The sequence below is a fragment of the Archocentrus centrarchus genome, unplaced genomic scaffold, assembly GCF_007364275.1.
Source record: "Archocentrus centrarchus isolate MPI-CPG fArcCen1 unplaced genomic scaffold, fArcCen1 scaffold_76_ctg1, whole genome shotgun sequence".
NCBI classification, from domain to species: domain Eukaryota; kingdom Metazoa; phylum Chordata; class Actinopteri; order Cichliformes; family Cichlidae; genus Archocentrus; species Archocentrus centrarchus.
In genome coordinates, this window is record NW_022060289.1 from 406306 (window position 1) to 431269 (window position 24964).

The following is a 24964-nucleotide window of genomic DNA, read 5'->3' on the forward strand; positions in this document are numbered from 1 at the left end:
TCAGTTTGGCACCAGTTCTTGGCCCTCCACAGCTGTGTGCCAAATATCAGCTGAATCTGATTTAGAGGAGATATGATTTTCTTTTTATTATTATTTTGCCCTCTGTGGAGTCTGGGCTGTAACTGGCCATTTTACACATACACACTATAACAGTGTTTCCCAACCTCTGCGCTGCGGCACATAGGTGTGCCGTGGAAGATTATCCAGTTTCACCTGATTGGTGCTCTAAGCGAGCGACTTGTAGTGACGGGCAGAACAAGAACATTCTCTTCTATTCAGCTATAGTTGTACTGCCCTCTAGTCGCTAGAGGGCAGTACAACTTCTTGCTCTAATTAAGTGGGTTGCAGACCACCAGTAAAACAGAAAAAGACAAAGAAGAAATACAGAGGTCATGTTGCCAGTGAGACAACGCTGAAGGTAACAGCTGTGACTGCACATCCACTACACACTCCAAACAGGCTAAAATCTCTCACATCCCTCTAATTTCAAAAAACACTCTACTAATATCTCCGTCTGTCTTTCGCCCCGTTATGGATCCAGTTATGGATCCAGTTATGGCAAAAATGTAATCAGGTGATCTAGGGGTTACTGGCCATCAAGTGGTAGCTTTGCCTCAATTTGCCTCAAAACACTAAAAACAATACCCTGTTACCCCAGCAGGGGTGGGGTAAAAAGATGGACATAGGAACCATGACATCACCCAGCGGCTTGACCTGAGCTGATCATTTTGGTTGCCGCCATCTTGGTTTTTTGTAAACCACGCCAGGCTTTATCCTCCTTTTTGACTCCAGTGGAGAGTAAAACATGAGTAGAACCAAGATCATAAATGATCAGAAAAGTGCAAGAATCAAGGAAGCAAAACATAAACTTCTTTTTGCAACGCCCCCTGCTGGTTCTAGAAAGAATGCAGCTTTGAAGCATTTCCATGTATGCTCTTCTCTCCAGAATAAACACTTTTTTAAAGCCTTCTGATGTGGAAAGGGTTATGAATGCCTGTGTTACATCTAAACTGTGCTACTGTACTGCACTATACTGGAGTTAGTTAATCCTCTCTGGCCTGTTTACAGTTAGTCCAAAGTGCTGCCACCAGATTACTGACTGGGACAAAGAAGAGGGATCACATTATTCCAATGTTAGCAGCCTTGCACTGCTCCCTGTGTATTACACAATCAAGTATAACGTGGCACTGTTTATACTGCACCCACACACGTGGTAGATATGCTGCATCCATATACTTCATTTCACTTTTATTTGTATTGTGCCAAATCACAACAACAGGTGTCTCAAAGCACTTTACATTTTATTATAAACACCTTTCTGACACCCAAGGACACTTTACAGATTTACAAAATCGCAGAAAATGCATAAAGTCACAGAATAAGAAATAAAATAGAATGGCCTGAGAAACTAAAGCCAGTAGGCTATCCTGAACAGATGAGTTTGGAGACTGGATAGATGAGGTTATATTGTAAGGTAAAGACCATACAATAAACCCCCAAGAGAAACCCCCACCAATCAAAAATACCCCCCCCCCCCCCCCCATGAGCAGCACTTGGTGACAGTGGGAAGGAAAAACTCCCTTTTAACAGGAAGAAACCTGTTAAGAAGAAACCCTCAGCCCTGTTGGGGGAGAGACAGGAAAAAAGACCCACTGTGGAAGAAAGCCAGAGATTAACAATAACATAAGGATAAATGTACTCCCTCCTTAAGGTCTGCTTCCCAGTCACTCCTGATCATCCCTCCTTTCAAAAGGAGCTCTGACCGTTTTTAAATTGAGCAGAATAACATGAAACACAATTAATTAATGTCTCTTTGCTTTTAATTGGGATATTTTGTAACGAGCAGACAGACATTAAACGTATTGGTGAACTCTGAGGGGAGAGAAGCTAGAGAATTGAGGCTCCAGCACAGCACGAACAGTTCAGAAACAATTTGAAATGAGAAAAAAAAGAAGCTATTTATTAACTGATTAAGTCGTGTTTTACACTGCTTATTGCTAGCAGATCTATTCTGACCCAAAGTGCAGCCGTGACCGGTTCTGAATGACGGCTTTACAGCAGACAGCCGCTCCCCCTCTTCCAGGTACTGTGTATCGGCACAGAATCTTTTAGTGGTACGCAGTACCGGACCGTACCAGCTTACTTTCACCCCTGCATTTACTTACTTAAAGACCTGACAGCTAAATTCCTCCTTTACATCTTTCACCTAACCAGCAGCTTTACATCTTAACTGGATTTGATGTAAGCTGGGCAACTGCATTCAAAGATTGGGATTAGATGTACCCCTGCAACAGTACCCCAGGATATGATGATATGATGTTTACATGTGTCAGTACCTAAACTAGGACACATTTGTCCATGTAAACACACCCAGCAGTCGGATAAAATGAGACTCACTGATGAAGCTTCCTGACTTAGGTAAACTTCTTCTGTGTCCCGTCTCTCAGAGGCTCTGTTGTTACACTGGAGCAATATGTTTATGTTGTCAGTGATCGGAGCTGTTTGTGGTCCGCCTCTCTGGATGGAGGCTGGGAAGTTGGACCGTTGTTATGGCGATAAGGGAACCAGTCTTGCCAGGGTGTCCGCGGAAACTGAGTGTAACCATAACAACAACGGAACTCTCCTCTAGAATGCTGCTGTGTTTAAAACCCTCCACACACACACACACACACACACACACACACACACACACACACACACACACACACACACACACACACACACACACACACACACACACACACACACACACACTGCCTGACTGCCAGCTGGAGATGCAGCCCACATCCAAACCAGAACTTAACACGCTTCACAGACTTCTTCTGACACATGGACCACAAATTAAAACTTTATGATTTTTATTCTTTTATTTAGTTTTTTACTTACATCCCAGTTCAGAAAATAAGCTGTCCCCTTTCTGCACATAAACTAGATAGCAAATCTGTGCTTTGGCATAAACCTAATTCCCTTCTATAACAACCAGAACCACGGGGGGTGAGGAAGAGTAGGGGGAAGAGTGCAAAGCAGGGACAGGGGGAGGTAGGGGGAGACTGTTATCCAGTAACTTTCAAAGGCCTTCCTCAGTTCCAGTTAGTTCAAAAAGTGCCACAAAATGTGTGCTAACCTGCTCCAGTTACAGTCGCACTACAGTGAAGCTTTCTTCTAATTTAACTGTGATGCAGTTGGTGCTCCGTGTCTCCAGCTCCAACTATGATGTGAGTGGAGGCCACTGAAGAAAAATGTGTGTATGGGGGTGTTGGGGACAGATAGGGATGTGGAGATTATTTGCTTTTATCTGAAGACAGGAGGGGTTACAGATGGAAGCAGCAGACTGAGATGCAGAGAGGCAGCATGACAGTGACAGACACCGAGATTAAAGTCTCAAGTCTAAAGAGAATCTGAGAGGAGAGTTCAAAAAATCCATGGGCTGTTTCTGTGGGCACAACATGCTCAGTCTGGGCTGAATCAACATGTACTGATGGTATTAGTGGAAGCTTCATTGACACATGTATTAAACAAGCAGAAACAGAAAAAGCTGGGAGTAGCATAAAGATGATTTAGGTCAGTAAGTATAACAACAATTATTAACTTAATATGTACTCAGGAACATAAACACCTGCCAGACAGGACCTAATGCTACTGCACAATCCCGAGTCCACCTCTGTTTTTCCTCATTTATTCCTTTTTCATTCTCATTTAAAATTGGTTTCAAAAGGGCGATCCCTGCTGTATACAGCGAGGCATGTGTGCTGTGACAGAAGCTGGAAGCTGATCCAGCCGCCCAATGCTGGTCTGTGTGTGAGAGTCTGGGATTTTAAGGAAGAGGTAAAGCTTTAACAGGAAAGAGGGGCGCTTGTACTAAAAGAAAAGTGAAGTACTCATTAAAATACAGAAACTATAACCCAGTTACACTTAATCCAGACATTACACAAAAGAAACAACAAAGCATCCATGAACACAGCAGGCACACAGAACACAGGCTGCAAGATCCTGAGCGATGGAAAACATCATTCTTATTTAGACGAAAACCACGGAAGCATCACAGGAAACTTTCAACACGCTGCTGAACTCTGCATAATCCATCGCTGGCTTCCTGCCCTCATCCACTGCTGTTCAGTATAAACCACACATACGTAAAAGTCCTGAATTTGGCTTTAATTCTGGATATGAAGCCAAACCCACTGTTGGGGGTGCACCATCAGTGAATGAGGGAAGCAGTAGGAAACGCAGCAGTGCACAGAAGCTCGACGCTGCTTGTGATGAACTTCGCCGCCTACATGTGAAAGCACTGCAACCTCTTCATCGTGACTTAACTCTCTGTTTCACCAGAGGGGGGGAATAAACAGCGGAGGCAAGGATCTCCTCCACCCCCATCATGGCTCGACTGGGTGTGTTTCAGCACCACGGACAGCAGCCAGCTGCTCTCAAGCTTCATCATACTTTTAATCTTTAAGCCTCCTCGCATCGCGTGCTTACAGATACAACTTAAGGGAAGGCTGGAAAAACACAGCATTCAGTCCACCTCACTTCCATGAGTGTGGAGCTTGTTATTGTATGTTAACAGGGACACTGAATCTGGTAATATTAGGCCTGAGTACAGCAAAAGTTTGGACCAGGATTGTTTCACCTACATAGACAAGTGTGTGTTAGCAAATCAAACCATCTGCCTCTGCCTGCAGCAGTCACTTTAATCCAGCCACGGCCACTTCATCCCTTCAAGGGCAAATCTGTGCTCTGATACCATTTTACCCAGTAACACTGTCAGGATGGAGATTTGTCCTCCTTCATGGGCATCAGGGTTTGGTGTGTAATGCAAGTGTAAATAAATTTAACTGAGTAAATATTTCATATTAATTCTCTTCTTTGCAGCTCCTTCACTTGCCTGGAGAAGCTTCACAGAACAGTCCATGACCCAGATCACGCATGCTTAACTTTAACATTCACATTAGATCCTGATTAAAGCCTGTAAATAAGGCTGGACGATCTCTTTCTGAACTTTGAAGTTTTGTTAGCTTCGATCAGGCAGGCCACAGAAGCTCATCTCAGATGATACCCTTCTACATATCCTCCTGGGAAATTTAGATATTTAAGTTGCTTTAGTCAGCAACCCACCTCCAAATCCATTTCCACTGAAAAAAAGAGTCTTCTCTTCATTGTAGTTGTTCTCACTGCAACAATAATTAAACCCATGAAGGCAAATTAATGGCCTGCTTATATGCAGAATTATGAAACTGAATAAATGAGTGCAGCACTTTTATGAAAATGTTACTCACTAAACACGCAGTTACAATCACTGCAAACGAGAGCACGAGGTCGGCTCGGGAGAAATCAGAGCGCGTTAATGTGCAGGTCACAGAGCAGCTCTTTATAATCACATGACCTTTGCTGACTAACTTATTTCTTTGAGTTTTACTTCACACACACACACTAATAAACAGCTGAGTGCTGGGTGTGTGCCAGTTGGGGACTGCAGTGATGACTTCACCGACTAGTTCTCAGCTGGAGACAGCATCACATTACCAGCTCAGCATCTCCATTCGGACTCCCTGCTGTCTTTAAGTGCCCTCTTTCTAACCCATAAAGTCAGTCAGTATTAATTTAGTTACCATCTTCATTGAAAAGTGCTGCTGTGGTTTGCTGTGTGATGCCATGAACTTCCATGTTTTCATGCATCAGTGCAGAGAAAACCTAAAGACACAAACAGCTCGATTCAGTGTTTCATCCCCAAACTCCCCCCACCCCCACGCTCAGGACACCAGGTGACATGAACAGGTGAGGGCAGCTACTTTTAATCAAAGGGGGGGTATACTGCACTGGACGTTGAGCACAGCCACACTTTCTTCAGCTTGACAAAGCTCAAACCCCAGCTGGAGAGAACAGAGAAAGCTAAGCCCAGGTTAACTTTTAGTCTTGAGATTTAGCACACAGACCAGTAAAATAAAGATTTTATTTCCAGTTTATTCTCAGTGCTGCAGTTTATTTCTAAGGTGAAGGCTGCACATTCCAGCTCAGAAACTTTCAACTGGACACATTTAAAGCTTCCTGCCTGATAAAGAAGACGTGGAAATCGCTTTAGTTTGTCGGCAGATCAAAGTGAATGAATGTCATTGACTGAACAGCTGTTCTGTGGCAGCAGCTGAAACAGACTCAGCAGCAGAGCACAATCAAGAACAACATTTAACAACATTCAGTGACCATGTGACACACGGCTTGCAGCTCATTCATGATGTTAGTGAAGTGTGTATTAACAACATGCACATATAAAACACATTTTTAGAGCAGAGACTTGTGCTGCCAGTTCACTTTAAACCAAACTCTGACCCTGCCCCCGACCAGGTTACCTGCTCAAGTTACCACGGTGATCTAGCAGGTAGAAAGACAGCCACTAATCTGGCTTCGTAGTGCACCCCTCAGATATCAGGCACGCCTCCTACAGCCATCGCCTCGTCTTTCTGATGTCTGCCAAACGTTTGCAGTCATGTGTAAATGCAGCAGTCACCACAGGCTGGCTGTACTGGCCTGGAGTTCTACTGTAGGACCAGAACTGTCAGCACGGTAGAAGATCGACCTGCTGATACTTCAGTATCCTGGAAAACACATGAGCCTTCTCACCAATTCTGCCTTTCTGTCCTCAGAGTAGCATGAACACTAGTATAAATGTGGGCCTGTCTCACTGTTCTACTAATGCTGCTCATCACTGTATCCACACCCTGGGTGTTTCTGTGAGACATCCACAGCAGTACTGACACCAAAGCACTGACAGGCAGCAGGCTGTTTCAGGCCAAAGAAGCTGCAGTCAGAAAACGGCTACAATAAAAACTGGGATAACCCTCTGAACCCATCTGTGAGAGGCTGTAACCCCCGTGGCACCTAAACAGGAGAAGCAGTGCAGGAAATGAATGGGCTGGGTAAGGTGAACAGAGGCATCCTTAAAGCTGGCTGATATATTCTACTGGCTTTAACTTCACTTCAGCAAAGCCTTTACAATCATGCTTCAACAGCGAGGAGTGCGTGTTTCCCACTGCACTGATGACTGAGTTTCCTCATAATAAACACACAGGCCCTTAACATTAATTAAGACCAAGCTAGCACCCTGAGGAAGCGGGAAGGGCAGAGGGAGTGAAGCAGTGATGGATCAGGGAGAAAAGACCATCAGCTTGATTTGCTGTCAGGCTCCACAGGCAGTGCTGAGATCCCAGCAGGTCCAGCTTGAGTTCTTCATGGCTTCATCGTTCAGGAGCGGCAGAACAGAGAGAACAGAGTCCTCGAAGTCCTCGAACTTCACATCTGTAAACATTCGTGGGCACAGACACTGATGACAGCACATAAATGCAGACGTCATATTTTCTGTTGTGGAACCGTCCTGCATGCAGATTTTTCATGCAGTGAATGAATCAGTCACAGACGTCAGTGCAGGGAGGATTCATTTATAATATGAATGTAGTAAAGTGACTCACATTCTCAAAAACCCATTTTAGTTTATGGAAAAATGTTTCTAAAGATCATGAAGATGTTAATGAGTTGTACACTGCTCAAAAAAAAAAATAAAGGGAACACTCAAATAACACATCCTAGATCTGAATGAATGAAATATTCTCATTGAATACTTTGTTCTGTACAAAGTTGAATGTGCTGATAACAAAAAAAAAAAAAAAAAAAAAAAAAAATCACAAAAATCATCAATGGAAAATCAAATTTAGTAACCAATGGAGGCCTGGATTTGGAGTCACACACAAAATTAAAATGGAAAAACACACTACAGGCTGATCCAACTTTGATGTAATGTCCTTAAAACAAGTCTAAATGAGGCTCAGTATTGTGTGTGGCCTCCACGTGCCTGTATGACCTCCCTACAACTCCTGGGCATGCTCCTGATGAGGTGGCGGATGGTCTCCTGAGGGATCTCCAGTGCCAACCGCACCAGCATATGGTCTCACAAGGGGTCTGAGGATCTCATCTCGGTACCTAATGGCAGTCATGCTACCTCTGGCGAGCACATGGAGGGCTGTGCGGCCCTCCAAAGAAATGCCACCCCACACCATTACTGACCCACTGCCAAACCGGTCATGCTGAAGGATTTTGCAGGCAGCAGATCGCTCTCCACGGCGTCTCCAGACTCTGTCACATGTGCTCAGTGTGAACCTGCTTTCATCTGTGAAGAGCACAGGGCGCCAGTGGCGAATTTGCCAATCCTGGTGTTCTCTGGCAAATGCCAAGCATCCTGCACGGTGTTGGGCTGTGAGCACAACCCCAATCTGTAGACGTCGGGCCCTCATACCATCCTCATGGAGTCGGTTTCTGACCATTTGTGCAGACACATGCACATTTGTGGCCTGCTGGAGGTCATTTTGCAGGGCTCTGGCAGTGCTCCTCCTGTTCCTCCTTGCACAAAGGCGGAGGTAGCGGTCCTGCTGCTGGGTTGTTGCCCTCCTACGGCCTCCTCCACGTCTCCTGGTGTACTGGCCTGTCTCCTGATAGCGCCTCCAGCCTCTGGACACTACGCTGACAGACACAGCAAACCTTCTTGCCACAGCTCGCATTGATGTGCCATCCTGGATGAGCTGCACTACCTGAGCCACTTGTGTGGGTTGTAGAGTCCGTCTCATGCTACCACGAGTGTGAAAGCACCACCAACATTCAAAAGTGACCAAAACATCATCCAGAAAGCATAGGTACTGAGAAGTGGTCTGTGGTCCCCACCTGCAGAACCACTCCTTTATTGAGTGTGTCTTGATAATTGCCAATAATTTCCACTTGTTGTCTATTCCATTTGCACAACAGCATGTGAAACTGATTGTCCATCAGTGTTGCTTCCTAAGTGGACAGTTTGATTTCACAGAAGTTTGATTTCCTTGGAGTTATATTGTGTTGTTTAAGTGTTCCCTTTATTTCTTTGAGCAGTGTAATTTTTCTGAAATGCTTGGAGTGTATTTAAATAAGAATTACAGGGCTGACCTGAACCTCTAGTAGTTTAATGCCTCTCCCTGTGACTGCCCTTTGGCATCAGGGCTTTGAGACACCACCTACAGCAATACTGACCACCGCTGCCAGGTTTGAGAGACCTACAAAGTCCATGAGGGTGGGGTCCATAAAATCAGTCAGTAAAAGAAATGAGTTGGAAATGACAGACCTGTCTCATTAATGCCCGAACCCAGTGGCTCCAGCTCCACACCAGAGGACAATTAGTACATCAAGGAGCCACTCAGCAGCTTTCACAAAATGGCATTAGTGGAGCCCCCGGAAAGAAACTGGGCTCAGAGCACCTATTCCAAAAAAACAGATCCCAAAAACATGATTGTAATGATCATCCAAGTTCCTGCAGCATAGGCACAAAGCAGAGGTGACTCCCTCCAACAGGTATGAGAAGTAGTGAGGGCAGAAATATCCCATGATGCTGAAGCTTGTTCTCTGCTGCTATCTGCCATTAAGCCAACCACACATCAGCCTCCAAAGTTTATCACGATGTTTCTGACTCCTCCAAACTATGCTGTTTGACCAAAATACTGTGAGGTAACTCATTAAAGTGGGTTCAAAAATGTCCAACAGCCCCCCCCCACACACACACACCCCCATATCACAGCAGTGACAGATGAGCAACAGCAGCAATGTGAAACGCTGGTCCAGGATAAAAAGGTCAGAGTGAAGAGACGAGGAGTGAAAAAGGAAAAGGTGCAGCACTTTCACAGGGACAGTTTTAGTGTTGAGTACGCCGCTGCACCCCTGTGTGTGTGTGTGTGTGTGTGTGTGTGTGTGTGTGTGTGTGTGTGTGTGTGTGTGTGTGTGGGTTAGTGCTTTTCCTCCACACAGACACCCAGCATGCTCATGCAGGGACTTAATAAAAAGGTAACCCCACCCTAAAGCATGCCGTGCTTTATCATTCTTTTTGAGCATCATTTACAAAAATAACATCACGTCCTAATAAATAATGCTTAAAACTGGAGACTGAGACCATAAACTCCTCAGAAAAGTGTTGAGTGAAGTCATAGATCAAGTGAGCTGTGTGACATTTTCCCCTTTAGACTTTTACACAATCAGATTCATATTGAAACCAAAGAGGACACCCCCTGGTGGCATTAGAAAGAATGCAGGTTTAAGGTACTTAAGAATAGGCGTCAGTGAGTTATGTACATTTTTTATAAATTCAGAATTCCAAGTGCTTCTTCTTGCAGTTTTAATGACTTTGATTGTGAAACTTTCTTACAAACTGAAATGAAAACAGATGGATGACATCACTGAGGACAATCGTGAAAGTTGCACCCTTCAGCAGGTGCATTTCATAAGGAGGCTGTCTGGAGCTCCTGTTCATCTGTCCATCTGTCTTCCTCTGTGCCTGTCTGTCTGTCTGTGTGTCGGTCTGTGTGTGTTCTGTGTTATCTGAGTGTGAGAACTGAGTGCTGTGCTGTGCAGCCCCGGGGGAGGTGAAGCCGCATTCAGGAACCTCTATGGGTGCCACAAAGCTGCATTCATGCAGCTGAATAGCTGTTTTCTACAACCAGGCACTAGTCATCCCAACCCCATTGGAAGGGCTCTATGAGTTACCACTCTCCCCGCCTTGGTATGCAAAGCATTATGCAGCAAAAACACAAATGGCTGGATTAACAAAGGACACACAAAGCGTACGTACATGGAAACACTGAAGGGGTACGTGACTCTCTAGTTTCAAAGCATTTTTCAGGACTTCGGGTTTCCTCCCTCTATCCAGTGGCAAATTAAGAATTTCCTCTTTTTGCCTTTTTTGTGTACATCTTGAAACGATCATTTAAAAAGACGAAAGTCTCAGCAGCTGCACATCATTTTTCTATTTTGGCATCTGTTTCAGAGATGAATGGCTCCTGTCAGATGTTATCAGCCCAATACACTTCACCTCCTCGACCTTCCACACAATACAGATCACCTGGTTATCCCACACTGCTGAATAGTGGTGTGCCTACATCTTAAAAGAGTAATAATGTTTTGTGCTTGGAGGGTGGAGAAGGCTTGGTCCACTTTACCCTCATGGACTTCTGGACTGAACGTTGATGAAAACATTAAGTTTAGTTAGAGTTAGTTCTCGGTAACAATCACAGTTTGGGGTTAAAAAACATCCTTTCCAACGTGAATCACACGTTACTGCATCCTTTACTTTATGCACTTCTTCATGTGACCACTAGAGGTCTCCGACATAATCTGTGTTTCTTTCACTGGATGACAACAGCTACTACTGGAGAGAAGGTAATGGAGGACCCTGCTGGTGAGCCTGGCTCTGTTGGAGATGTCTTCCTGTTAAGGGGGTGTTCTGTCTCCCCACAGTTGCCACGTTCTGCTCGTAGCTCTCTGATCACTGGGATTGTCTCTTGAATAATGCAGCGTCTTTACCTTTCAACATAAAGTGCTGTTGTGAAGTGGTGCTAAAAATAAAAACTGAGCCAATACAGATGAGACGGATAATAATGTTCAATAAATGAGAGGATAACAGCCAAATCAGCTGACTCTTCTATAATTTCACAGAAACAATATCATAACTGTTTAATTCCAAAGTTGCTTTGTGAGGGGAAAAATGAACACTAACTTGTATGGAGGATATTTTTGGACAGTGTCTCCGTGCTGCAGAGTCAAATGTGTGATACTTTAAGTGAACATCTAATGTTCTGTGCGATGGAGTCTTTGAAGGGTGATATTCATGATTGCTTTCCACACTCCTGCACTGTCACATTATGCTGCTGTTTTTCCTTTCACGGAGTAAACCAGCAGGCGCGGTGAAACCTTGGAAGCTGTGGCACAATTCTGATTTTGATGCGAAGAGGCTTCTAGCAGAGTAAATCAAACAACCGCAGCACGCAGCCACAGCTGGAGTCTACTGAAGGTAGCAGGCAGCAGGAAAAACACCCACAGCCTCTCATCTAAATTCAGCTAATGTCTCCTTCCAATTAACAGATTGGCAGAGTCATGACTCCACACATTGACTTCCTGTCAGCAGAGGCCCCGCTCCCTCACGCTGCAGATGTCTGCGCAGAGTTTCACCTGATCGGTCACTATGAAAGGTCCTGCAGCTGTCAATCGATGGCGCTGAGCATCGGGGACACGCAGTCTGGCACCTCCAGCCAAACACTTCTGTTAATTTTGTGTTTCAGCTGCATGGGTGGTCTCTGGGGGCAGTTAGCAAGGAAATGTTTGCTAGTTTAAGAGAGAGAGAGAGGGGGGGGGCTTCATTAAATACTCACAGAGTTATAACAAAGTAGCAGCAGTGATGAATGAAAATCATCTTCTCGGGGTATTCGTCCAGTTAAAGAGTCAAGAAACTGAAAGTTAATGTGAGCATCAGAGGAAGCGCTCATCGAATGTGACCTGGACCCCAGGGGACAGCAGCAGAGAAAGCAGCACTGCTTTAAAATAAAGCAGCACAGTCCAGGCTGAGGTGATGCTGCAGGAAATGCTCGTGCACCAATCAGACTGGAGAAATCCACATTAGCTACAGGGCTGCTGTCAGTGCCATCAGAAAAATAAATACTAATAAAACCTTTGCAGTCACAGCAATGCTTGATGTTTTGTTCTTTTATATGATCACGATCCCAGTCACATTTTGGACACAGGACTGGGAGGCACCAGGGCAGCGTCAGGAGTTGAAGGGCTGAATGACTGAAGGTTTACTAGAAGTTCAGTACAGGGAGAAAAATGAAAGTCTGGAGATCCTGAAACGTGCAGCAATTAAGGATTTAAAGAAGGATCTCCACAGCAGGGGTACAAATATCCCTCCTGATTATGACTCCAGTGTGAAGATGACTTTACCATCTTTCACATGCAGAAGAATCCTTCCTGGATCCAGACTGACTCCAAAGGTTCTTCACCTCTAAGTTGCTAATCTGTCCATAACTGTTTAAAATAACCGAACAGATCACATAAGATCTTTGGTGGAGGAAGGAGAGGAAAGTCAACATGTGATATCTGTGGGCCGGGCTGAGAATAACTGAAGTGTGGCTCATTGGCTAATGGCCCTTAAACCACCAGCTCTCATCTGAAAACAGTGACCGTCATTACGCTGCGTACCACGTGGTTAATCAGTCACTGCCGTCAGCTGTGCCTTACCTGCGCTGTCCATCATCTCAGCATCCTGTTGCATCACTTCACCCACCCCCACGGTTATAAAGCCACAGCAGATGCTGCGCACAGCTATGTGAACACATCCTGCACCCCTTACATTTGCTGCTGTAAGGCTCTGCTGTACCGAGGACCATCATAACCACACAGACTGGAGACACAACTTGATGAAGAGATAAGACAAAAATACCGTTTCCAGTATCTACTGCCTCAGGTACCACAGGAATACTGCAGACAGTGTGAACATGAAACTCATAAAACAGTGGAAGCTGTCAGCACAGCCCCCCCACCCAGGCTGCTTCAGCACATTTAGAGATTTTCACTCACAACACGATTGAGCATTGATGGCGCAGCAGCAGCTGGAGGACTCTCAGCGACACGTTTGATGTTTTGATAAGAAAATCAAATGTACAAACATGAAATATTGTTTTTGGAAATGATAATTCTGACACCATCCTCGGTCTGTCGCCTTAGAAGAAACACAACCGGAGGCTTCAGCACATTATCCGACCAGCATCACTGATTTACTCACCAACTCCTATTTTCTCGTCCTCCGTCGGCGTCCACATGATGTCCCGGCGCACCCAAAGCAAAATCCCCCCAACAAAGTAGTTATAGTCACCCGATGGGTCGCTTCATGGAAATCCGAGAGAGAGACGGATGAGGAGGAGCGCGGCGGAAAAGTTTACTGATAATGGTTACGGCATCAAAATGAAAGGAAATCTCTCTTGAAATCTGAAAGTTGCCTCAGACGACGAGCAAAATCTAAGATGTTTAGTATCCTGTCAGGTTTGCGGTGACGCACGGGGCAGCGCGCAGGTCCATCTCAGCGGCGGTGCTGCGCTCCTCGGGGACAAACCGCCGGAGAAATCCTCCACACAGGCGTCACGGCGATCTCAAGTGGAACTGGGGGGTTTTAACCCCACCTATAGGCATTAAAGTGTCATTAGGTTAGGCCATAAGGTGCCCGGATCACATGAACTATAATTTCATGAGGACTGTATCAGAGCGCACGAATATCCCATTCAGGGAAATCCAAAAATCGGTCGTGCTTTCCGTCAAGTTTGGTCGAGTCTGGTCTCTTGTTTTGCAGGAATGCAGTTCTCACTCAGAGCAGCATCTCCCAGGATCTCATTTTCCTGTTTCCATGAACGCACGCAGCTGCCCCGCTGAGCCGCTTCCTCCCGTCGCAGCCGCCAAACTTGTCGTGAGCAGATGAAGAAAAAAAGCAGTCGTGTGAGAGTGTGCAGCAGCGGGGAAGCCTGCATCAGTTTAAGAGGATCAGGAGCCTGGCAGAGAGGGTTAGATGGGGTTAGATAGTGAACAGAGGGGGAGCTTCGTGTGGTTAAGAGCCCGTCAGCCCATCATTAAACTACAAAACTGGCACATAAGCCTGCAGCGGCTGAGCCTTCATACTGTGGCCGCACAGTCACAAAAGCTGCAAATATAAAGTCACTCTAAAGCGACAGAAACACACAGTCCTGCTCTGCAGGCTCACACATGCACATGACTCACGAAGCTGTGTCATCACTTTACACCACCGTGACACAGCCTCGGACGTGCTGCCAGCGGCTCTCACGGCGGCCTGATGACAGCCGTCTGCGCGCATCTGCAGCTCCCCGCTCAGCAGCGGACGGCTGCAGCGCACGACGCCTTTGCTGTGCGTGTTGCGCCACCGTGTGGACACTTCTGAGCAGCACGCCGACTATGGCAGCCCTGCACAGAGCTCATCTGGGTCACTGCAGGAAGCCTCCGGTCATTACACAAAAATAAGGTCCATAATAAACATTGATCTAACTGTGACGGCAGTGGCGGCTGGCCAGTAGGGGGCGCTTGGGCGCCGCCCCCTTTAAATTGTTTAGATAATAAATGATTTCTGAACTGCAAAATACTTAGAAATGTATTTATTCATACTGTGTGTCCAATAGACATGTTAGAATTTATTAAAATAGTAAATACATAATTCTATTTAATTGCTCACATTGTGCACACTTCCTATGTGCAGGGCGCCGTTCTAATGAGAGTGTATGTAGGCGCATCAACTTTTGGCAAGCAGGTGATCTGAGGCTGACTTTTAATTGGTTATTTAAGGTTTTCCACAGGGCGCAGCGTCCCGGACACACCCATTCTGTTGTGTCATTACTGGTAGAGTGTCAGTACTGGCTAATTTTTTTTAAAACATTGTGTGATTGGACAATCCCCGATTCGACTCATTAGCGCAGCTGCAGTTCGTTAGGTCGATTCACGTTTACGTTTGCAAAGTGGAGTAGTTTCAAAATGAGAGAAAATTCAGTTTTGTCTTTACAAAAAAATGCTTTTACAAAGCGTTCACTTGAAGAAAAAAACAGGATAAAGGAGCTTGGACCGTGTAAATGACCCCAGTGCATAATGTCTTAAACGTTATAAGGTTTGCAATACGTATTTGTTATTCTAGCTGTTCAGTCGTTTCCTGTAAAGACGGATGTTTTATTTTGAAAAGGAAAGAACTCTTCACATGTGATGTCGAAAGGTAATGAAAGGCGTAGCAAACAGCAGTGTAAGCTAAAGGATTGACAGGAGAGGCAAACAAAGTAAGGAGAAATCGGGAGAGTAAACAAGGAGTTTAGCTTCAGCTGAGAGATGGCAACAAGGTAAAATTATATGCATCATATGTGTCAATTGTTTCAGTTTGTCATACGATATTTGTTACATTTTGTTGCTAATAGTTTAATGTACTATGCCTTTGTTGTTTATTCTTCATTCATTCAGCTCTTACGTTGGTCTGTATGTAATATAAGCTGACGAATAAAGGACAGAGACCATCAGTTCAGGCTTACGTTTTCTTCAGCTGGAAGCTACAGTAAGAGCTTGACCACCCGACGCACGCCACTTGACGGAGTGGCAAGATCTCAAGGTGCACGACTATGATGGCCAGTAGGTGGCAGCAAGTGGTCTGAAAACAAAGGCGATAAAGGAAAAAAGAGGCTACACGGAAAATGGACAACACACAAGCTTCATCTGTGAGTCCTGAGGACATTAATGAACAGATTGTTTGTTTACAAAGGGAAATTCAAGATCACAAAGACCTGCTTCAAAATGCAACTGAAAAAACAAGGCAAGAAATAAAAGAAACAATTGACTCTAAAGAGAAAATGCTGGCAGATCTACAGTCTCAAGTCCAAAGCACTACAGATGAACCTCGCCGCTCTGAACGCACCAGAATACCAACAGAAAAAATGCTTGCTTATCAAACAGAAGAAGTAAGTAAAAAACAAAAAAGACTCATCACCTTATATGAACAGTGGAAAATACAAGTACGTGAAGCAAGAGAAAAACTAAAATCAGACACAACTGAAGAACACCTGTCATCACTTGCAGACATTTTAGAAAAGGGAAAGGATGACATAATGAAACTCTACACTGACATAAGAGGTCATGTAGCTCCAACAGTCAATTTGAGACAAAAAATTGATGCATGCGAAGCTGTAACTAGTGACATCATCAAAATCATATATAAGAGACTAACTGGTGTTGATGGAGATTTTGATGCTGAATATGAAAGATGTCGTTTACGCGAGCTGCTAGATCGTGACTATGCGCTCTCCATTTATGGTTCCACTGCAGCACAATCCAGTAACACACATCACTCCTCAGCTTCATATATCGCATCAAAACGGGCTGATGCAGCAGCAGAACTGGCAGCAAAAGAAGCTGAATACAACATCGCGCTAGAGGAAAGAAAGCAAAGAGAAAAGATAAAGGCTTTAGAAGAGCAACACAAGAGAGAACTTGAAATCCAAAAATCCGAATTGGAGCGTCTGCAAGCTGAAAGGGAAGTGGAAGCAGCTCGAGCGAGATTGGAAGCTTATGACAGAGAAATACTGCAAATTAGTGATGTCCAGTCAGTCAAAGGTGAGCAGAGGAGCCCAGATTCTGTCCCTCAGCCTTCTGCATCACACTCACCTAACATATCCACGTCATCTGCATCTCCTGCAGTTGCTCAACTAGCACAAGCCGTCCAGGACAGTATAACACTGAGCAGACTTCCCATGCCAGAACCAACAGTATTCAGTGGCGAGCCAATCCATTTTATTGAATGGAAAACCTCCTTTATGTCACTGATAGACCAAAAGGGTATTTCTACTGCTGATAAACTTTATTACTTGAAAAAATATGTCACTGGCCCCGCTCGCAAGTGCCTGGAAGGCACCTTCTTTAGAAATGATGAAGAAGCTTACCAAGATGCCTGGAAAAAACTTAATCAACGATATGGTCAGGCATTTGTTATTCAAAGAGCATTTAGAGAGAAGCTATCCAACTGGCCAAAGTTACAATCCAAAGATCCTGAGGGATTAAGGAACTTTGCCGACTTTGTAAATGCCTGCCTGCTAGCCATGCCTCATGTAAAAGGTTTGGAAATACTGAACGACTGTGAGGAAAATCAAAAACTGACACAAAAACTTCCTGACTGGGCAGCTGCCAGATGGAACCGCCATGTTACAAAGGCCTTAATGGAAGGCAAAGAGTTTCCCAGTCTCAGTGACTTTGCTGCATTTCTGTTGCTGGAAGCAGAAATTGCCTGCAACCCAGTCACGTCCATCTCTGCTCTCCATTCATCCGAGTCACGCAGTGATAGAGGGAACCTGAAGGACACAAAAAGAAACAAGGCAAGTGTCTTTAACACCAAAACACATGAACACTGCGACGAGACACTAACCAGATCCAACTGGGGCTCACCATGCACACTGTGCCAAAACTCACATCCACTCCACAAGTGTCCACACTTTATGAAACGGTCACTAGCAGAGAAAAGGACATATGTGAAGGACAATAAGCTGTGTTATGGCTGTTTGAAGCAAGGCCACAGTGCAAGGGACTGTCGACGCCGCCTCACATGTGACACTTGTTTGAAAAGGCACCCTACCTGCCTTCATGATGACGGTTACATCAAAGACACAAAGGGAGAAAGGCACGTGAGTGTAGAAAATGCATCCATCCATCCATCCATCCATCCATTTTCTTCCGCTTATCCGGGGCCGGGTCGCGGGGGCAGAAGCCTAAGCAGAGAAGCCCAGGCTTCCCTCTCCCCAGCCACCTCCTCCAGCTCATCCGGAGGGACCCCAAGGCGTTCCCAGGCCAGCCGAGATACATAATCTCTCCAGCGTGTCCTGGGTCTACCACGGGGCCTCTTCCCAGTGGGACATGCCCGGAACACCTCACCCAGGAGGCGGCCAGGAGGCATCCTAATCAGATGCCCGAGCCACCTCAACTGGCTCCTTTCGATGTGGAGGAGCAGCGGCTCTACTCTGAGCCCCTCCCGGATGGCCGCACTCCTCACCTTATCTCTAAGGGAAAGGCCAGCCACCCTTCGAAGGAAACTCATTTCTGCCGCTTGTATTCGCGATCTTATTCTTTCGGTCACTACCCAAAGCTCGTGACCATAGGTGAGGGTAGGAACGTAGATCGACCGGTAAATCGAGAGCTTCGCTTTTACGCTAAGCTCCCTCTTCACCACGACGGACCGGTGCAGCGTCCGCATCACTGTAGAAGCAGCCCCGATCCGCCTGTCGATCTCCCGCTCCCTTCTCCCATCACTCGTGAACAAGACCCCGAGATACTTAAACTCCTCCACTTGAGGCAAGAACTCGTTCCTGAGCCGGAGATGGCACTCCACCCTTTTCCGGCTGAGGACCATGGCCTCAGACTTAGAGGTGCTGATTCTCATGCCAGCCGCTCCACACTCGGCTGCGAACCGTTCCACTGCGAGCTGGAGGCCCCCCCCTGATGAAGCCAACAGAACCGCATCATCTGCAAAAAGCAGAGATGAGACTCTGAGGCCACCAAGGAAGAAGCCTTCCGCCACCTGGCTACGCCTAGAAATTCTGTCCATAAAAATTATGAACAGAATCGGTGACAAAGGGCAGCCCTGACGGAGTCCAACACCCACAGGAAACAAATCCGACTTATTACCGGCTATACGGACCAAGCTCTCACTGTGGTTGTACAAGGACTGAATGGCCCGCAACAATGGGCCAGACACCCCATACTCCCGCAGAACCTCCCAAAGAACACCCCGAGGAACACGGTCGAATGCCTTCTCCAAGTCCACAAAGCACATGTAGACTGGTTGGGCAAACTCCCACGCACACTCGAATATCCTTGAGAGGATAAAGAGCTGGTCCAGCGTTCCACGACCAGGACGAAAACCGCATTGTTCCTCCTGAATCCGAGGTTCGACTAACGGACGCACCCTCCTTTCCAGCACCCTGGCATAGACCTTACCGGGGAGGCTGAGTAGTGTGATACCCCGAAAGTTGGAGCACACCCTCCGGTCTCCCTTCTTAAAGATGGGGCCCACCACCCCGGTCTGCCAATCCAATGGCACTGCCCCAGATCTCCACGCGATGTTGCAGAGGCGTGTCAACCAAGACAGTCCTACAACATCCAGAGCCTTCAGGAACTCAGGGCGAATCTCGTCCACCCCAGGGGCTCTGCCACCAAGGAGTTGTTTAACTACCTCAGTGACCTCACCCCCAGTGATGGTCAAGTCATCCCCCTCATCCCCAGACTCTGCTTCCACTACAGAAGGCGTGTCAGTGGGATTCAGAAGGTCCTCGAAGTATTCCTTCCACCGTCCGACTATAGCCTCAGTTGAAGTCAGCAGCACCCCCCCCGCACTATAAACAGTGTGAGTGAAGCACTGCTTTCCCCTCCTGAGTCGCCTGACGGTTTGCCAGAATCGCTTCGATGCCGTCCGAAAGTCTTTTTCCATAGCCTCACCGAACTCCTCCCACACTCGAGTTTTTGCTTTGGCCACTACCCGAGCTGCATTCTGCTTGGCCTGTCGATACCTGTCAGCTGCCTCCGGAGTCCCACAGGCTAACCAAGCCCGATAAGACTCTTTCTTCAGCTTGATGGCTCCCTTCACCTCCGGTGACCACCATCTGGTTCGGGGGTTACCACCACGACAGGCACCAACCACCTTGCAGCCACAGCTCTGAGCAGCAGCCTCAACAATGGAGGTGCGGAACATGGTCCATTCGGACTCAATGTCCTCAGCCTCCCTCGGAATGCTGTCGAAGTTCTGCCGGAGGTGGGAGTTGAAGATCTCCCGGACTGGGGCTTCTGCCAGGCGTTCCCAGCGCACCCTCACAATACGTTTAGGTGTGCCAGGTCTGTCCAGCATCTTCCCCCGCCACCTGATCCAACTCACCACCAGGTGGTGATCAGTTGACAGCTCAGCTCCTCTCTTCACCCGAGTGTCCAGAACATACGGCCGCAGATCTGATGATACGATTACAAAATCGATCATCGACCTGCGACCTAGGGTGTCCTGGTGCCATGTGCACTTATGGACATCCTTGTGTTCGAACACGGTGTTCGTTATGGACAAACTGTGGTTTGCACAGAAGTCCAATAACAAAACACCATTCGGGTTCAGATCGGGCAGGCCGTTCCTCCCAATCACGCCCCTCCAGGTCTCACTGTCATTGCCCACGTGAGCGTTGAAGTCTCCCAGCAAGACTATGGAGTCACCAGATGGAGCACTCTCCAGCACCCCACCCAGCAACTCCAAAAACGGTGGGTACCCTGAACTGTCATTCGGCGCATAAGCGCAAACAACAGTCAGGACCTGTTCCCCAGCCCGAAGGCGCAGGGAAACTACCCTCTCGTCCACCGGTGAAAACTCCGACGTACAGGCAGCAAGCCGGGGGGATACAAGAATACCCACCCCAGCTCGCCGCCTCTCACCGAGGGCAACTCCAGACTGGAACAGAGTCCAGCCCTTCTCCAGGAGACTGGTTCCAGAGCCCAGGCCATGCGTTGAGGTGAGCCCAACTATATCTAGCTGGTATCTCTCAACCTCACGCACTAGCTCAGGCTCCTTCCCCACCAGAGAGGTGACATTCCATGTCCCAATAGCCAGTTTCGATAGCCGGGGATCGGTCCGCCAGGGCCTCCGCCCTCGGCCACCGCCCGACACACACTGCACCCGACCCCTACGACACCTCCTGCGGGTGGTGGGCCTGCAGGAGGGCGGGCCCATGTAACCTCTTCGGGCTGCGCCCGGCCAAGCACCACGGGCTAATGCCTGGCCACCAGACGCTCTCCCTCGAGCTCCCTCCCCAGGCCTGGCTCCAGGGTGGGGCCCCGGTAACCCTATCCCGGGCAGGGTAAACTGTTCCCTTGTTTTTTCACTCATAAGGGTCTTCTGAACCGCTCTTTGTCTGGACCCTCACCCAGGACCAGTTTGCCATGGGAGACCCTACCAGGGGGACAAGCCCCCAGACAACATAGCTCCTGGGATCACTGGGACACACAAACCCCTCCACCACGATAAGGTGGCGATTCACGGAGGAGTAGAAAATGCAAACACAAAATGCATCACAAAGCAATATATCAGAGATAACCACTGCTGTGTCACTCAATGTTGCTAGAGATGGACAGACTGCCAGTACTTCAATGATTGTGCCAGTGTGGGTGTCATCTAATGCAAACCCATATAACGAAAAACTTGTCTATGCCTTATTAGACACTCAAAGCGACACTGCTTTCATTGATCAAGAACTGTGTCATGAGCTTCAAGTGGGTGCATGTCCAGTGAAACTGAAACTAACCACTATGATGGGAGAAAACGTAATTATAAACAGTGAAAGGGTGGCTGGCATCCGTGTGAGAGGCTACAGCTCTGCAACGCACATTCAACTGCCCCCTGCATACACAAAGGATCATATACCTGCCAATCGTGAACACATACCAACCCAGGAAACGGTCAAACGCTGGAGTCACCTATCACCAATCATAGACAAAATCCCACCACTCCTCAGTTGTGAAGTAGGACTCCTGATAGGCTACAACTGCCCCAGAGCACTGGCACCCAGACAAGTGATACTCGGCAAAGAAAATGAGCCCTATGCTGTTCAAACAGATTTGGGGTGGAGCATAGTTGGTGGTCTAGCTCCGCACTTTGAGACAGACATGATGAACAGCCTCTGCCATCGTGTTGCCATAAAGGAGATCCCTCCTATGACTCCCTTGGATGCAATACGTGCATTAGAAAGTGATTTCAGGGAAGTCAATGGAAATGATAAAACAGTGTCTCAAGCAGAACTCATTTTCCTTGACAAACTCAGAGACGCCATAAGAAAAAATGAGACGGGGCATTATGAAATGCCATTACCCTTTAAGGAAAGACCATACATGCCTGACAACAGACAACTTGCAGAGATTCGACTCAACCACCTCAAAAGGAAATTCTCCCGAGATGAAAAATACAAGATTGATTACGTCAAGTACATGAATGACATCATCAAGAGAGGTGAGGCAGAAGAAGTGCAGGATGATGGACTTTCTGGTGAAAAGTGGTACATACCACACCATGGTATTTATCACCCAAAGAAACCTGAAAACTTGCGTGTCGTGTTTGACTGCTCAGCTAAGTATAAAGGAACCAGTCTTAATGAGCACCTTCTGTCCGGACCAGACATGCTAAATAATCTAACTGGTGTCCTTTTACGCTTCAGACAGTATCAAACAGCATTAACGTGTGACATAGAGAAAATGTACCATCAATTTCAGGTCCAAAATAGTGATCGCAACTACCTCCGCTTTTTGTGGTGGAAAAATGGAGACCTAAGCGCACAGCCACAAGAATACAGGATGACAGTACATCTCTTTGGTGCTGCATCCTCCCCAGGATGTGCAAACTATGGGCTAAAACACCTAGCCAAAGAGAACAGCCTTGTGTATCCACTAGGTTCTCAGTTCATAGCCAGAGACTTTTATGTAGATGATGGAGTCACGAGTGTGCAGACAGTGGACGAGGGCATGCAGCTGGCACAGGAGGCACGTGAACTGTGTGCTAAAGGTGGACTCAGGCTTCACAAGTTTGCGTCAAACGACAGTTCTGTCTTAAACAGCTTACCAGCATCGGAACGAGCAACAAATGTAAGAACAAAGGATCTTGCCTTTAGTGAAACACAAACAGAGAGAGCATTAGGTATTCACTGGTGCATAAAAAAGGACTGCTTCACATTCAGCATTGCACAGAAGGACCAACCTGCTACACGGCGTGGGATATTATCCACTGTAGCATCCATATATGACCCACTAGGATTTATCGCCCCCTATCTTCTCAGTGGAAAAATAATTTTGCAAGAGATGTGCCGTCAAGGCACAGGATGGGATGACCCACTACCCCAACATTTGAAACCACAGTGGGAGCAATGGAGGATGGACCTTGTCAATCTGGAGAAAGTAAGGATAGCCAGATGTTACATGCCTGAAAACTTTGGGCAGGTGGTGAAAAGGGAACTGCATCATTTTTCAGATGCAAGCACCACTGGGTATGGGCAGTGCTCCTACCTGAGATTTTTGAATGAGAAGGGAGATGCTCATTGTGCCTTCATCATGGGAAAATCTCGTGTGTCTCCTTCAAAGATCACCACCATCCCAAGGCTGGAATTGACAGCAGCAGCTGTCTCAGTCACAGTGAGTAACCTGTTCAGAGAAGAGCTGACTTATGACAATGTGGAAGAGTTCTTCTGGACAGACTCTAAAGTTGTTTTAGGATACATAAACAACGAAGCAAGGCGTTTTCACACCTTTGTTGCAAACAGGGTGCAAAAGATACGCAATAGCACAAGTCCGCAGCAGTGGTTTTATGTCCCCACCAGTGAAAACCCTGCAGACAATGCATCCAGGGGAACAACAATAAAGGAACTGCTATCATCCAGATGGCTCATGGGTCCCAAGTTCCTGTGGGAAAGGGTAATATACCCTCCAGCAAAGGAAAGCATGGAACTCCCAATCGGAGACCCAGAAGTTAAGAAAGCTCAAACGTTGCAAACAAAGGGTATGGAGTGTTGGAGTCTTGCTAATCGCCTGGTAAGATTTTCATCCTGGTCTCATGCTGTTAGCGCGGTGGCACGTCTCAGACGACGACTCCTAAAGGACAAATCAGATGCACACTCCACTGTAAGTGAGCGACAAGATGCAGAACTTGTGATCATTAGAGACCTACAAAGACAAGCATACCAGGAAGAAATGATGACACTAAGCAAAGGAAATCCTTTACCAAGAAGCAATAAGCTATACCATCTCGATGTCTTTTTGGACAGAGATGACGTGCTCAAGGTGGGAGGAAGACTGCGGTGGTCAGCCCTTCCTAGTTCATTTAAGCATCCAACAATCATCCCCAGAGAGCATCACGTCACAAAGCTGATAATAGCTCACCATCATGAAAGGATCAAACACCAGGGCAGAGGCTTTACTATCAATGAAATTCGGGCCAATGGCTATTGGATCCCAAAAATGAGTCAAGCTGTTTCACTCTACATTCGCCAGTGTGTGATCTGTCGGAAACTGAGGAGACCTGTGGAAGGACAGAGAATGAGTGATCTTCCTAGAGAACGGGTAGAGCCCTCGCCACCCTTCAGCTATTGTGGCATGGATTGTTTTGGCCCATTCACGACTAAACAGGGACGTAAGGAACAAAAAAGATACGGAGTGGTCTTTACATGCTTCAGCTCTCGTGCCATCCACATTGAGATGCTAGACGATATGTCAACTGATGCTCTCATCAACGGTCTGCGTTGCTTTATTGCACTGCGAGGCTCAGTCAGACAAATTAAGTGTGACCAGGGAACCAATTTTGTAGGTGCCAAAAATGAACTGAATGTAGCTCTACAGGAAGTCGACACTAAGAGAGTGGTAACCTTCCTTGCAGAATACCAATGTGATTTTGCCTTTAATGCACCTCATGCTAGTCATGCTGGTGGAGTATGGGAGCGACAGATAAGGACTGTAAAAAGTGTTCTCAACTCCACGCTTTCACTCACTCCTGGTAGGCTCAATGATGCTTCTCTAAGGACTCTATTGTATGAAGCTATGACAATCGTAAACAGTCGTC

General features: G+C 46.7%; 2 protein-coding genes across 2 annotated transcripts in view; one reads left to right on the forward strand and one right to left on the reverse strand.

Moving 5' to 3' along the window:
* LOC115777809 (dedicator of cytokinesis protein 3-like) overlaps positions 1-14001 on the reverse strand; it is a 277391-nt gene extending 263390 nt beyond the window's left edge. The window contains 1 exon segment of the mRNA XM_030725805.1: positions 13607-14001. Coding sequence (XP_030581665.1) covers positions 13607-13643 — 37 coding nt within the window. The 5' untranslated portion in view covers positions 13644-14001.
* A 1970-nt stretch (positions 14002-15971) lies between these two features.
* On the forward strand, positions 15972-24911 carry LOC115777804 (uncharacterized). The gene is made up of 4 exons (XM_030725800.1): positions 15972-17736; positions 17804-18039; positions 21434-24765; positions 24903-24911. The coding sequence occupies exons 2-4, from the start codon at positions 17841-17843 to the stop codon at positions 24909-24911; spliced, it is 3540 nt and encodes a 1179-aa protein (XP_030581660.1). The 5' UTR covers positions 15972-17736; positions 17804-17840.
* The last annotated feature ends 53 nt before the right edge of the window (positions 24912-24964 follow it).

Excerpts from the sequence above, each read along its gene's own strand:
- LOC115777804 (XM_030725800.1), top strand. The coding sequence starts at position 17,841 with ATGAAACGGTCACTAGCAGAGAAAAGGACATATGTGAAGGACAATAAG. Across the intron at positions 18,040-21,433 it reads AAGGCACGTGAGTGTAGAAA|ATGCATCACAAAGCAATATA; the intron begins ATGCATCCATCC and ends TGCAAACACAAA.